Source organism: Brachyistius frenatus, unplaced genomic scaffold, assembly GCF_029030835.1.
Source record: "Brachyistius frenatus isolate BFR_SWC_R1_liver_20210118 unplaced genomic scaffold, ASM2903083v1 Contig_1, whole genome shotgun sequence".
Lineage (NCBI taxonomy): Eukaryota > Metazoa > Chordata > Actinopteri > Embiotocidae > Brachyistius > Brachyistius frenatus.
Window position 1 is genome coordinate 11,300,679 of NW_027210600.1, and position 15,775 is coordinate 11,316,453.

At 48.5% G+C, this 15,775-nt stretch overlaps 1 protein-coding gene across 3 annotated transcripts in view; it reads left to right on the forward strand.

Annotated features, from left to right (window-relative positions):
• Positions 1-639: 639 nt before the first annotated feature.
• Positions 640-15,775, forward strand: part of kmt2a (lysine (K)-specific methyltransferase 2A) — a 40,394-nt gene continuing 25,258 nt past the window's right edge. For all 3 annotated transcript variants that reach the window (XM_069690176.1, XM_069690194.1, XM_069690185.1), the window contains exons 1-3: positions 640-950; positions 11,906-11,978; positions 12,121-15,479. In XM_069690176.1, coding sequence (XP_069546277.1) covers positions 705-950; positions 11,906-11,978; positions 12,121-15,479 — 3,678 coding nt within the window. In that variant the 5' untranslated portion in view covers positions 640-704. The remainder of the gene's footprint in view (positions 951-11,905; positions 11,979-12,120; positions 15,480-15,775) is intronic.

A 15,775-nucleotide genomic window follows, 5' to 3' on the forward strand; every position in this document is an offset into this window, starting at 1 on the left:
ATTAATGCAGAAAAATCATATATAATAGTGAAATGGTGACAGGGAGCATTTATTGCATATTGTGAACTTTTACTTTTCATACCTTAGGAACATTTTGCTGATACTATTTTCACGTTCTGACTTAACTAACGTTCGAAAGCAGGACTTTTAACTTGTAGTGGAGCATTTACAGTGTGGTGTTCATACTTTTATTTAAGTAAAGGACCCGAGTACTTTGTCCACCACTGGTAGGAGAGGGGGGGGGGCAGAAAAGCCACATTCTGTCTAGGGGTGCAGAATTCCTTGCTACGCCCCTGCTTTAACACATACAGGTAACTATGACCCTGCTATTCTTTTTTGATGCATCTTGTATTATTTCCGAGTTTGACTGCAACTCATAAAAAGCTTCTCACTTTCTCATATTTAAAAAAAAAAAAAACGGACCAGCAAGCTACCAGTTTTGTCCTTCGCTGCGATTCAAATGCGAAGCGCCTTTCCCGGGCAAAGCCCCTGAACCTGATTTGGATTCAGCCATGCAGAGCATGAAGGGCCGCTGAGAAAATGCATTGTCGGGGTTTCTTCTGGTCCGCCCCGCAACATGCATAACAATTGTCGGCCAGTGAGAGCGGAGCGCTGTGGTAGAGGTTGTTTATGTGGAGTGCTGGGTTAGGGTTCCGCCCACCGAGGTATCTCTGATCGCAGGGCAGACAGGCAGAGAGTGTAAAATGGCGCACAGCTGTCGGTGGCGGTTCCCCGCTCGGCCCGGAGGGAGCAGCAACTCCGGTACCGGGAGGAGAGCGGGCCGAATTAGGGTTACTGCCTCTTTGCGGAGTGTATCGGGAGCCCACCCTAACGCAGCCGGGCTCGGACCCGGGTTTGATGCTGCACTACAGGTCTCTTCGGTTATCGGGAGCAACCTGCAGAAATTTCGGGATGTTTTGGGGGAATCGAGCGACTCGAGCAGCGCGGAGGTAAGCACGGGACCAGCCGGGGAGCATCGGTTAGACAGCGGCGCGAGCAGCTCGGTTCGCCGGGAGGACCGTCCGTAAACGTCTCGAGACGAGGAGCTAGCGGTTACCGTGCCCAGACGTGGACCATCTTTCTCTCTCCCCCCCACCACCACCACCTCCTACACCACCACCACCCCCACCACCACCCCGTTAAGTGTGGCTGTGAGCAAACTTGTCATTGCCGGGATGCTCGGTTAACTTTGAGTTGGCCGTGTGGCCTTAAACTCCCCCCGGTAACGCGGCGCAACGTGAACTCCGGTTATAAACACCGCACCGGTGCTCAGATTTACGGCCTCAGTGAGTTCTGCTGGAGAGAAAGTTTTTCGTCCTTCCGTCGCTGCAGTTGAGGACCGGGCTTCAGACGAACCGGGGGGCTAACGTTAGTCTGCTAAGCTCCGACCACGGAGGAGAAACCCCCGGCGTTACCGAGCCCCCGTTAATTACAACACACCGGCGGAGTTTTACGCACGCCGCACAAAACCGGCACGTTTCGTGATTCATGTCCACTGTTGACTTGAAGCCGTCACAACCGGTTTACTAGTTAGCATCTTGGCATTAGCTTTGACGTCGGCTTGAAAGGCTTCGAGGCTTTTTTTTTTTTTTTTTTTTTTTTTTTTTTTGACATGTCGCCTTCAAATTCACGTTAACATTTTTTTTTTATTATTTTAATTTTTTTTTAAAAGTTGTCGTTCCCGCATCGGCGTCAACGCGAATGTTGACTGCAGCGAACTTGCGCGTAAAGAGCTGTGTGTTGGTTTATTTTTTCGGTTGTTTTTTTTTCGGTTGTCGTGTGGATATGATCGCGTCCTCCGCTCGTAGTGTGACAACACGGGGACCTTCAGGGTAGCATGCGATGTGTTTGGAAACAAGACGTGTCAACTTGAAGGAGGCGAAGAGTCCGCAGCGAGCTAACGTCAACTTAGCGTCTCGTCTGCAAGCGGCTCCGGCGACCGCCGAGCTCTCCCATTAGTCAATGCTCTCTTTTTTTTACGCAACAAAAATAATAATAATAATAATAATAATGTGGCCGGCTAACTTGCTCAGTATCCGTGAGCTCCGGAGAGGAGGAGGAGGAGGAGGGTAGGGGATATGGGAGGGAGGGAGGGCATGCTGTGTTTTGCAAAGCGATGGCTCTTGCCAGCCGTAGCTGCTCGGTTAGCTCCGCAAGGGCTACAGCCGTCTCCCACCTTTCTTGGCTCCTTGTCGGTTGTGTTTAAAGTTGCAGTTTTTTGCCCCCACCACCCACCCCCGGGAGCTCGCTGCGTTTACTCGGGGTTTTTGGGGCGCATCGCTCCGCAGCGGCGTAAAGTCGGCGGAGCTCTCACGCCAAAAAAACAAAACAACCCCCTCCCTCTCCCCCCCCCCCCTCGCTTGTTCAGTGTTAAGCTAAGGCAAGCTACCATGCTACGCACTACGCCACGCTAGCCGTCGGGGCTACTGCTGATGCATAGGAAAATGGGAGGTGGACATGTTTCTCCCCTCACCCCCACCCACCCTCCCTTCCACCTCTCTTCCCCCCCCCACCCCCTCCCCATATCTACAGTCGGTACGTAGCAAGTACCAAAAATAATATCGGGTTTATCGTGCTTGGAGATGACGTCTGGTGCGCGGCCGCGTACTGGAAACCTCTCTCTTCGGTTTAGAAGTCACTAACGCGAAGTACGTCGATACGGCTTTAGTGTCCGCATCGGCAGTATTTTCTCTCTTTTTTTTTTTTTTTTAAATCAGAGAAATGAGACTTGCTGGTTAGAGTGCGCATGCAGCGCCTGGCTACAATAACAACGAGCCCCTTCTTGACGGGCCGTGTGATGTGGGGGTGTGTTCGCCTTAGCGAACTACCATCTTCCTTCTTCATGATGAGCAGCATGCGTTCATTGCAGTGGGAGGACACAGTGTGGGGATGTTGGATCACCAGTGCTCCTCGTCATGGGCACGGACGCAGCGTTTAGTTATATATATATATATATATATATATATATATATATATATATTTTGAACTCAAATTTGTTTTCATTTTTGAGCTCTTATATCAATTTGTAAATCACCGTTTGTAAATCACAACACCTTTAATCATTATGTTGCAGACTAGTTTTGTAGAATACTGGGAAATAATACTTCTGCAGTTTAACATTTTACATAGTTTTATCATATCCGAGAGAAACATTTGAGGGAAGTTACCCTGGGCCTTTATGATTAAAAGGGGGGAACTTTTGCTCCTACTGTTGCCTTTTTTTTTTTTTTTTTTTTTTATGTGAAATGAGTCCATAGATTCAAATGTAAACGGTAATCAGTAACTCGTGCGAACCGGAGAAAATTAAAAGCGTACCTGTAAATCCTTATGGAACTTCAGTTGTATGTGGTTTAATTGATTTTGATGTGCATTTGTATTGGAACTTTTTATGATCCAGGGAAACACTAATTTTACTTCCTAGTTTTGAGTTCAATTGCCTTTTGAGTCCCTCCCACACTTACTTAGGGACCTTGACAGTGGGTGATGGAATAACACTATGATGCGTACAGACACAATATAAAATTATGGACACAGCATAGTGTTTTTGATTTTTATGTACATGTGTTCTTCCCATTACAGGATCATGTTATTATTAAGAAACATTAGTTTTATGTGAAACACCATCCTTCTAAGCAAACAGCTGTTGTAGGAATTAGGACATCCCCCCCCCACCCCACCCTTCACTTTAGCAAATTAGGATATAGCAGACTTTGGGATGTGTAGAGACACAGCATGGTGATTTCATTGTGGAGCAGTGTAGTGCATGTCTGGCCAGACTGGGGCAGGATTGTTCTGGCTCACTGCAGCCTGCTGAGCTCACAGGGCGACCCTGAACAGAGCGGCAGCCGGACCCTCGGCCTCCCCGCCTTCCTCCATCCAGGCAAAAAAAACAAAAAAAACACAAATCCACTTCAGACACACACAACCCTGTCTGAGAGGCTGAGCAACTTTTCTTCTGACAGCTGCCACTTTGGAATGGATTACTAAGCCTATTGGGGTGGCTCAAAGGGCGCTTGTCGGCTGTTGCTGTCCAAATGAAGGCATTTTATTATCTTTTGTATGTGTGTAGGGAATTCAGTTTCTTGATCCGGCCAAATCGTTGTTGTTTGTTTTAGTGCAGACTGGGGTCCATGTTGTAAATGTATGACGTTAAAGCCCCCCCAACCTCAACCCAACCTCACTGTACCCCAAATCAGACTTTGCATCATTTTCCCTTTTTGTTCTTGGTCCATTATATCTTGCCTGCTGTTGCATCCATTCTGCTCACATCTTATTACCAATGTTTAATCACTCATACAAAAATACAGCTGAATAGATGTATCAGCCTAAATGTCTCTTTGCCTCACTGGTTTGAGAGAAATGGTGTGTTTGAGCGGAAGGGGCTTTGGTCCAGCAGGTGTTTGGCCTATTTAAATGAAACACCCCCGGACATCCCCACACCCGCTTACCCATCCCCGAGACAGCGTGTGGATTGGAGCAGGAAGCTTTGTGTCTGCTTTTATTCTAGCTCTCACAAAGTGCGGGCGGCTGAAAGAGTGCAGGCAGGGATATCAAAGGGTGCGGGGCAACCCCCCTCCTCCCAATGGGACAACGCTGGGTGGAGAATTAGTCACAGACCCTCCCATCCATGGCTTTATTCTGCTACAGCAGGCGGGCAAGGAGCTTTCACCTCTCCTTTAAGAGTTCTCTGACTGGGAGAAAGGCAGCAATTGTGTCGTCTTTCTTACTCTTTTGTGTGTGTGTTGTGTGTGTGTGTGTGCGCGCGCGTGCGTAGTACTGGCAGGGGTGTCCCTCAGACTTTATGTCCCTTCTTGCAATCAGGAGTAGGCGTGTCTTCTTTGTCTTTATTTTGATTAAAACTTCAATTCAGGTTGCCTGCTGGGGTGGATTGGAGGGGATGTGGGTCTGTGGGTGACTGCAAGTGTGTGTGTGTGTGTGTGAAAGTGAGGGACACCATGCACACGCGCCAATCAACCTGTTTGTCTTTGTCCATTGGCTGTTTTCGTCTCCTTACGTGCAAGGTCTAAGAAGAGGAGGTTTTCCACCCTGGAAACTGTTTGTTCTGGCCTGTGTGCTGTCGAGCAAATGTGAAACAGTTGCACTTAATGTTTGGACACTTGAAAAAACAAAGGTCCACCTTTTGCCTGGGGCCGACAGGGGTCACAAGGCAACACCACTGTGTAATTCACATCTGTGGCCTTGTTGAACAGATGTGTCATCAGAGGGGCATATAGGAGCGTGAGATCATCATCAATTTACATTCCAGGAAGAGATGAGGCATAGTGTCTGTAAATCCAAGAGGAAAGCTTCCTGGAATGTGTCACGTCATGTCTTCAGACCAGTAGGGAAGAATGCTTTCTTAAAGAGGTCCAGCATCAAAATGACACACCGAAAACTTCTGTTTGACCCCCCTCCCCTCAGTATGAGTCACATTCATGTCTTCCTTTTACTCCTCCTTACTTGTTCGGAAGTTTACTCGTCTTAAAATGGGTCATTTCTGAGTTTAAAGTCAGCTATGTGCTTTTATAGTACTTTGGAAATCAGACAGACTAACATGTTGCATGGTCACTTGGACTCTAATAAATGTTAGTAAGGAGTGATTGTGAAGTCGGTGATGTTTACAGCTTTTAAGATTTTTTTTGTAATTTTACAGTCATTGTTAATAGGCTTGTTCGATCATGAATTTTAGTTGATGATTAATTATCATTATCAAATAATTGCAATGAACAATTTAAGTCTTTTTCTGTTACTTTTATGCCATTATTATAGTGTAAGCCTAATCATAGTTTAGTAATTCAAATGCGTCTCATGAAGAAGCCTGTGGCGTTTGGCTTTGCAACTCAATCCATGATGTTAATGTTTAAAGATGCTTATTGTACCGTCGGTCGAATCTTAGAAGTTTTGCACCCCAAGATAAACAGTTGGTGGTTCTTCCCAGCTCATGTGCCCTTAAATTACAGTAGCAGAAGAGGGTGCAATCAGATGACGCCATTAAAAGGGCATCAGTCCAACCTCAAATACTGGAAAATGACGTGGAAATCGTGATGGGAATATGACAATTCTATTCTGCTTGAAATTGTTCAAAAAAAAAAATCTGATAACTGATTCCATCCATCCATCATCTTCCGCTTATCCGGGGTCAGTTCGCGGTGGCAGCAGGCCGAGCAAGCTGACCCAGACTTCCCTCTCCCTCGCAACATTTTCCAGCTCATCCTGGGGGATCCCGAGGCGTTTCCAGGCCAGCTGGGATATATAATCCCTCCAGCCTGTTCTGGGTCTTCCCCAGGGTCTCCTGCCAGTTGGGCGTGCCCGGAAAACCTCCAGAGGGAGGCGCCCAGGAAGCATCCTGATTAGATGCCCAAACCACCTCATTTGACTCCTTTCGATGCGAAGGAGTAGCACCTCGACTCCAAGTTCCCTCCTGACGTCCGAGTTCCTTACCCGACCTCTAAGGCTGAGGCCGGCCACCCTACGGAGGAAACTCATTTCAGCCACTTGTAGACCTCGTTCTTTTGGTCACGACCCAGAGCTCGTGACCATCGGTGAGAGTCGGAACGTAGACCGACCGGTAAACTGAAAGCTTCGCCTTCCGGTGCAGCGCCTGTTGTACTGCTGCAGCCGCTCCGGTCCGGATGGCCCATTGCAACGGGTCCGGCACCCCATACTCCCACAGTACCCCCCACAAAAACCCCTGAGGGACCCGGTCAAAAGCCGCCTCCAATTCCACAAAGCACATGTAGACTGGATGGGAAAACTCCCAGGACCCCTCCAGTAGTCTTGCGAGGGTAAAGAGCTGGTCCACTGTTCCACAACCGGGATGGAATCCGCACTGCTCCTCTTGAATCTGAGGTTCGACAAACGGTCGGAGCCTCCTTTCCAACACCCTGATATAAGCTTTGCCCGGGAGGCTGAGTAGTGTGATACCCCGATAGTTGGAGTACACTCTCCGGTCCCTTTTTTTGAAAATGGGAACCACCACGCCGGTCTGCCAGTCCAGTGGTACTGTTCCCGACCCCCATGCGACATTGAAGAGGTGTCAGCCAAGACAGCCCAGCAATGTCCAGCTCCTTCAGCATCTCAGGGCAGATCTCATCCACCCCTGGCGCTTTGCCACCGAGGAGCTTTCTGACTACCTCAGAGGTCTCTGCCAGGGATATGGGTGTCACCTGGGGGTAGCCTGGGGTAGTCCCTGCTTTCCCTTCCTCCGTCGTCGGATGGTTTGCCAGAACGTCCTTGAGACCAACCGAAAGTCCTTCTCCATGGCCTCCCCGAATGCCTCCCATGCCCGAGTTTTAGCGTCCGTGACAACTGCAGCCCTTCTGGTACCTCTCACCTGCTTCAGGAGACCCTTTAGCCAACCAGACCTGAAAGGCTTCCTTCTTCAGCCTGATAGCTGACCTCACCCCCGGTGTCCACCACCGGGCTCTCGGGTTGCCGCTGCGGCAAGCAACGATGACCTTCCGACCACAACTCATAGTGGCCACGTCCACAATAGAGGCTTTGAACACGGTCCACTCGGATTCCATGGCCCCAACCTGCCTCAGGATGTGTGAGAAGTTCTTCCGGAGGTGAGAGTTGAAGACCTCCCGGACAGGTTCTAACAATAGTCAATAGTCAGAGTCTTCCTCCCTGCAACCTGCAGGTGCATAGAGGCGACCCTCTCATTCTCCGGGGAGAACTCCGACACGTCGGCGCTCAGCCGGGGGCTCGTGAGTATCCCCACTCCTGCCCGGCGCCTCTCACCATGGGCAATTCCAGAAAAGGATAAAGTCCAGCCCCTCTCCAGGAGCTTGGTTCCAGAGCCAGTGCTGTGCGTGGAGGTGAGCCCAACTATATCTAGCTGGTACCGCTCCACCTCCTGCACCAGCTCCGTCTCTTTCCCCGCGAGCGAGGTAAAGTTCCACGTCCCTGGAGCTAGTCTACGCTGCCAGCGATCGCCTCGCTCGGGGGCCCGGCCTGCATTGCACCCGACCCCGATGCTTGTCCCTGCGGGTGGTGGGTCCACAAGGTGGATAACTAATTTCGGTCAACTCAAATAATTGCGATCAGGTGATTGTGTCATATTTTTGACACGCCTAATTTGAATATTTAGAGGGTTAATATGTGTGTTGAGGACTGGTTAGGTAGTTCTTTTGGATAAGACACCCTTCGGCATGACAGAGCTTGGCGTTCCCAACTTAAATTGTCCCATGATCACTTGTGTCTAATTGTATCTAATTTAAGAAAAAAATCCAATCTGGTAATTTCAGTTTCAATTGCAGTTGTTAGTTCAGCTCAACATGTACCTTTAGGTGTCATTCATTTTTAGAACATACTGAAGTTGTAGGAACATAAGTAATAAACTATCATGAAACTTTTGAGTTTACATAAGCACTACTTATGACTGCATAAGTAGCACCTAGTCTCTCTGATAAATATGGAAACACAGCTTGGTCTGTGCTGTGTAATGTCAGTGTTCTCTGAACATATCACACAATGTTTGTGGGTTTTAACCTATTTACTGCTGTTCAGATCCATTTAACAATACTTTCAACCAGGCTAATTAAAAGTTCAAAACATTCAACATTCAAAAAAATATGGACTGATTTTTAACACTTCTTTTGTCTTCTAGTTTGAGGTGAGAAGTGAACCCATGTTATTGGTCCATCCTTTGTTGAATGCTCCTCTACCTCCCAGCCTTCATACACTTACATTTTGCTGTGCTGTATGAACTGCAAGCCGCTTCTTTAATTTTGCCAGTGAATATATAGCAAATTAGCTGCATTGGTAGATATGTTTTAGGGGACAAAGTCCACTGATCACGATAAGAGTTTTTTTCTTCTTTGTTTTTTTTCTGCTTCTATGATTTTTTCTGTCTGTAGTCCTCCAATTCCTCTGAATAATGGGTTTGTTGTGAAGCACTTGCTGCCTAAAGCTGTAACTTTAACAACATAGGTGGTCATCTTATTTTACATAGTCTGATAATCCATAGTCAAGTCAATGCAAAATAAAGATGCCTTTCAGAAAGCCACCTGTTTAGGAGTGGGATTAACCAGAGGCCCAACAATATGATACTATCACAATACAATATTATTGTGATATTTTGCTATATGCTGAGGTTTGGGGTAACATAGCTGCATTGCTAAATATTGTCATAAATTTGCATGTCCCTGACAAATATATTGATCTTAATTTATTAATATAAATGATTTATATTTGGCATCCATGTAAAACATTGAAACACCATGCGTATCGATATTTCCACTGACCCATATTATTATGTTAATTGAGGAATGATTTTCTAGATCAAAATGGGTTTTTTAGCCTGCCTTTGACACAGATCCCCAATCTGCAGGAAACGTCAGTTTGATTTCTTCTAAACGCCGTCTTGAAAGACAATTAAAGTCCCATAATCTTTCTGTGCAGTCAGAATGATAAAGACAATGTGTACCTCAAACCAAACTCACATCCGTCGCCTAACTGTCAGGGGCAGTCCCCTGCACCGCCTCAAAACCATAAAGATGCTTCCACTATGAATCAGATTGCTCTCCTAGTTTTCCAGCTTTCAGTGACTTGTAATATTGAGTAATGTATGCATTGATCAGTTAGATGAGATGTGACAGCCCAGCAGGAAGTAAAACTGCTTAGGATTTCATGGTGAGAGTGACTGTTAAAGCGAGCAAAGATGAAGAAGGCTCTTAAGCGGAAGAGATAAAACAGAGAAGAGAAAAGGGAAACTTCTGTCCCTCGCATGTTGCAAAGTAGTACACGAACCTTACCTTGCTAGCCTACTACAGTGTTTGTTTACTTCTTGAAGTTACCTCCCCGTGCCTGCCCTACTATTGAGCTCATGGTGAGCCTTGTGTTTCACACACTGCTGCTCAGTGCTCGGCAGCCAGTGGGCGGGAACCGAGCGAGCAATGACTGAGTGACTGAATATGTGTTTGGGAGCATGGCAGAGAGCAGGAACAAGGGGGAGGAAAGGGGAGCCTTGTTGTGTGTGGGAGGCCTGTTTAGATTGGGATTTGGCAAGCTTCTGCATGAGCATGTTGAAAACCCCAACCCCTTTCATCCTCAGTGCTCCCAGGAGACAACTGCTCTCCCTCTGTTGTTGATGGTGCATGTGGTCAAGATGCTGCTTCCTTGTCTCTTTCTTCTCTCCACCTCTCCCTCCTCCCACAGCCCTCCTCCTTTCCTCACTCTGGTTTACTAGCTTGCCTTGCCTGTGCTCCCCTCCCCCGCATCCTCACTCCTAGGCTCTGCTTGTTTACATCATGATGCGCAGTTCACGCACAGGGTGTGTGTGTGCGCGTGTTCTTATTTATTTCCATCTTGGTGCATGTGAGGTGTTTGTGTGGCTGACAGAATCCGGAGGCACATGTGTGTGTGTGTGTGTGTGTGTGTGTGTGTGTGTGTGTGTGTGTGTGTGTGTGTGTGTGTGTGTGTGTGTGTGTGTGTGTGTGTGTATATGCAACCTTGCAGCCTGCTCTACCCACTTGCCTCCAGCAAAGCGTGCTGTGATGTCATTGACTGCTACTCACACTATCACAGCGAGTCAGTGCTGTCCGTTGTTACTCCGCCCCCCTCAGCTCTGCAACAGCACCAAGCAAGAGCAGCAGCTTGCTCAGAGAGGAGAGGATGCTGGTAATACTGAGGAGAGGGGAGGAGGAGAGAGAGAAGATTAAAAAGAAAAAGATGCTCGAATGCACTGTGAGCAGTGTAGGATGCTCAAATTAATATTGCCTGCCAGGATAAACAGCAGTATTGACTGTCTGTTATTGTTGTTTGTTTATATCTAGAACAGATGAAAGACAGTTTTGCAACACACATTAATGTCTTTTATATTTTTGAATTAGATTCCACAGTGTGTGTGTGTGTGTGTCAGGCACCTTTAGCTATCAGTTATTCACATTGTGATGTGTGTAATTTAGTTGCTGCAAATCAGTTTGCATGTAGTCGTGTGCATAGCAGCTGCTCTACAAACTGGGCCAACAAGACCTCAACTGCATCCCCACACGCTGCTATAAATAAACATGATGAAATGACATACTCACCTTCTCTCTTAAACACATTGATTGCAAAAAGTAGTGGCACACTGAGGATCCTTAAGATGTTAATCATCCTCTGGTGATCTCTCGTTGCACATTTCAAGGCTTTACTGAGGCATGAGAGGAAGGAGGGATGTACGGTCGCTACATGTTACATATACTGTGGTATAAATCATTTCTCGAACCATCAAAATGAATCCCCAGAGAACATAAACATGTTTTAGTCAATAATTCAGTAAATATCACAAAATGTGAACGTCATTAAAAACATGGTAAATGTGTAAACATGTGAACATTAAGTACATTTATTGCTGTAAAAGTAAAGTTCAGATTGCTCTGGTGCTGCCCTCAAGCCACTTCTGTTTTTTTTTTTGCCCCTCAACTGGTAAAGATGTAGGCTGATGTGTAATAATCATTATACTGTCACTGGACTTCTCATGTCGATATAGACTTTAGGCCCTTTTTTCTTTTTCCCGGCTGTCTATATAGGTCTATATGTACCAACTTAACTACCTTATCATTTTACTGTTCCTCCAGGGAGCAGGAGCGCACCGCAATGTGTTAGTCACCCTGTAAGATTTGAATGTTTGCAACTGAAACTGTATTTTGTGGTTTGAACTATTTCCAACTGCTGGCAGGTTATTCCAAAACCTGAGAAACCAGAGAAAGCCAGAGGTGAAAGTGAGATTGACACATTATTATAGCCTTCAAACCTTGAAGCCTTGAGGCCTTGGTGCTCAAGCTGTGTCTGACTCCAACAATGACTCAAGTTTTGCTCATCGAGGCCATCTGACAATTATGTGCTGTGATGGATACTATAAATTTCACCTGTTAACCAGGTCACAAAATATTAATGTTTTTCTTTTCTTGTTTCGTAGGAAGAAGCATTTGGTGGATTTGGAACAGTTGCCGAGCAGAAGCTAATACAGAGCCCCTCGACAACTTCTTCAGGTAAAATTACTAAAAAGCATCACCCAGTTGGGTCATCAGAGACCTTCAAGTTGTCTTAAGATTACTATGCCTGTACAAGTTGTCTATATCTGATGCTTCCTTACCAACTAAATGTGCTCTTTTTGTTCTGTGGTTTTATTAGCAGGCCCACCCGTACAGGAGAAGAAGCCCAGAGGTCGTCCCCCACGGGCTTTGACTGCCCAGAAAGCTGCTGCCGGTCTACCTTCCCCCTCGTCTCTTCCCACCCACACACAGGCAATACCTGAGGGCCCTGACAGGCCAGCAGAGAAGGTAAAAAGGCTGCCAGGGAGGCCGCCTGGCACCGGGGAAAAGAGAAGAGGCCGACCGCCTTCTTCAAGTAGCAAGAAAGCTTGGATTACAGGCAGCCATGCAGCCGGGGAGGACAGTAGGCCTGCTGGGTTTGAGTTGGGCATGGACACGGAGGAGGACAAGGACAGAAAGGGCGCCAAGAGGCTGCCAGTGGGCTCTGCTCAGCCACATGACACTGAGGCAAAGCTTCCCAAAGGTGGGCGGGGTGAATCCAAAGTTACCAACCTGAAGAGACTGACAGAGACTAAACTCGCCCCTCTCAAGTCAAGACTCAAGACTCTGCCGGGTGTTCCCCGACGCAGACGCGGGCGACCGCCCTCAGCTGAGCGGCTCAAAGCTGAAGCAGCAGCTGCAGCTGCTGCACAGCTGTCTACCTCCATTGAATGTGGGGAAGGGAAACATAAGGCCTTTAGGGTCAGAGGTGGGGACAGAGGCACAGAACCACACACACCTCAGCAGGCCATGCTGAGTAATGTGGACGGTGCCGAGGACCAGGACTCTTCCAATCCACCTTCCTCCCCGTCTGCCTCCAAGCCTGGCCGGACAGTGGGCCTCAGAAAAAGCCCTCGGCACAGAAAGCCTGTCAGAATTGTCCCCCCTTCCAAACGCACTGATGCAACCATCGCTAAGCAGCTGCTGCAGCGTGCTAAGAAAGGAGCGCAGAAGCGACTGGAGAAAGAAGCTGTAGCCATCGGGGGCAGTGGGGCCAGAGCCATTGAAGCTGGCATCAGGAAGACCCAGCTGAAGAACATCAGGCAGTTCATCATGCCTGTGGTCAGCACTGTCTCTCTTCGCATCATCAAAACCCCCAAGCGCTTCATTGAAGACGAGGGGAGTTTTGGAACCCCGCCACCCCATACCAAGATAGCACGGATAGAAACAACACCCTCATCTGTCTCCACATCTGCTCAACCCACCTCCACCACCTCCTCATCCCCCTCTCCTGCCCTTGTCGCTTCTACATCTGCTGTTACAAGCACTGCTCCAATTGATTCCCTCCCCCCTCCTTCGTCTCCTGCACCTATTCCCTCTGTTCCAACGGCCGCTGCCAGTCTGCTGAACAGCAACACCAACAACGCCGCCAATGGACGGTTTAGCAGTAGCGCACCGTCTTGCGGCTCAAGTGCTGTGTCACAACTCTCCTCTGCAGAGTCTTCCCGGTCCAGCAGTCCAAGCTTGGATGATTCATCATGCGACTCCCAGGCATCTGAGGCTACTCAGGCTTTGTCAGAGCCAGAGGATCATTCTCCGTCCTCGCAGGGAGAGAGGGAGGCCAACCTGCTGCACAGCTCACGGCCTCCCTCTCCTCCCTCTGAACCAGAGCCAGAGCACGTGTTGGCAGAGCGGAGTCGACGAGGCCGAAGAGGACAAGGGGTCGGCCGGGGAGGTCAGAAACAGAGTGTCAGAGAGTCTCTTACCACTGGGGCCAAAAAACCAATCATCAGTCCACCAACAGGAGTGCTTATGTCCTCGTCTGCACTTGTAAATTCCCAGCAAGCTTCATCCACAGCCTCCTCCTCCTCCTCCCCTCCACCTCCTCCTCTCCTTACCCCTCCACAGCCTCCCCAGTCAGGCTCCTCAAATACAGCTGCTATCAGTGAACACCACCCCCAGTCATCCTGGATGCCTCACCCCATCCAGCCATTCCTGCCTGGACCGTCGGTGCTGTCCAGCTTGTCAGACAAACGAAGTCGCTCAATTCTGAGAGAGCCCACCTTCCGCTGGACATCCCTGTCACACCCTAAACACCAGTACTTTTCCTCTGCTAAATATGCGAAGGAGGGCCTCATCCGCAAGCCCATATTTGACAATTTCCGTCCTCCCCCTCTCACACCTGAAGACGTGGGGTTGTTGCCACAAGGTGTTAGTGGAACAGGGGGAGCTGCTCCAGTTGCATTTCCAGCACCAGGCAGCGGAGCAGGAACGGGGACTCGTCTATTTGCCCCCCTTCACCCCCACACCCACCGCCAACATCCCTCATCATCCCGCTTTGATGCACCACTCCAGAAACGCAGCCCGTTGCTCCGTGCACCACGTTTTACACCCAGTGAGGCCCACTCTCGGATATTTGAGTCCGTTACCCTGCAGTCATCTTCTGGAAGCAGCCCTGGTTCTCTCTCCCCACACCAGACGTCCTCTAGCTCCACTAGAACCTCGCGGCGCAGGAGACGAGTGGTGTCGGGGACATTTCGTGGCCATCCACGGTCTCCATCCCACTCAATGACCAGACGCAGCAGCCAAATAGGAGGCCAGATGGTTGTGGGGAAAGGGGCCTCTGAAATGTCTGTGATGACAGGCTCTGTCTCCAGTAGTAACCCCAGCTCTTTGCCAGGGGTTTCTGCAAGTCCACTAGCCACTAGTGCCTTAACACCTGCTCCTTTCAGCACCTTCTCCACAGTATCTCGGGGTCTGGCCTCACAAGGAACACCTGATAGCAGAAGAGGGGCCACTGGAAACCCGCCTCCTATGTCAGCTACATCATCCACTTCTTCCCCACTCTTCCCTCTCTTTCCTTCCAGTGCCCAGGACACAGGGCGAGGAGGTGGGAAAGGAGGTAAAGAAAAAAGCTCGTCAGGCCCCCAGGAACCTGCTCCTAAGGAAAAAGAAAGGGATACTGACAAAAACCGTGAGAAAGAGAAGGAGAATAAGAGGGAAGGGAGGAAGGATTTGGAGAAAAGAAGTAAGGTTTCTACACCGGATGGCTCTCCCAGTGCACCTTCCAGCCTGTTTACTGTGGATGGGAGGGACTCAGAAGGTGCTGTCTTATCTCTTCCTCCAAAAAAGGCTCCAGGGAGGAAAAAATCAACATCTGTTGACATTGTTTCTGACACTGCTTCACCAGATGTGCGTGGGCTTCATTCTTCTGTTCCCGTGTCCATTGCTAAAGGACGTCTACCTAAGAAGGGCAGACCCTCTGAGAAAGGAGCAGAGACGGAGGATGGGGAAAAGGAGAAAGAAAAACGAAGTACTCCGAACCAGCAGACAACAAGCCTTCCAGGGCAGCCGGGCAGACAACAGCTCCCCGTCTCCTCTCTTGGATCAATGTTAGCACAAGCAGAGAAACATCCTGTGACGGACAAGCGGGTAGTTGGACTGCTGAAGAAGGCCAAAGCCCAGCTCTTTGAGATAAAGAAGAATAAGCTGAAGCCTGCAGAACAGACCAAGGTCCAGGTGAGTTTCCCTGTTCATCTCCTGTCCTAATAGATTTTGAGTCTCTACAAAAAGCTTCTCTGTTTCTCTCATTCTCATCATATAGCCGCAAGCAAGTGACTTTAACACGATGCTATGAATGTTTGCTATAAATAGAAACCTGTGTTTGTACTCTGACTGAAATTTGATAAGAGGAAAGTCCCACAGAGGGTGTTACTTAAGGGGAATTCTGTTCGCCTCATACATTATGCAAAAAGCAGCACTGGCTGTGCTTTTGAAAGTATTTTCCCTTCAACAGAACGTTCTCCTCTGTTCTC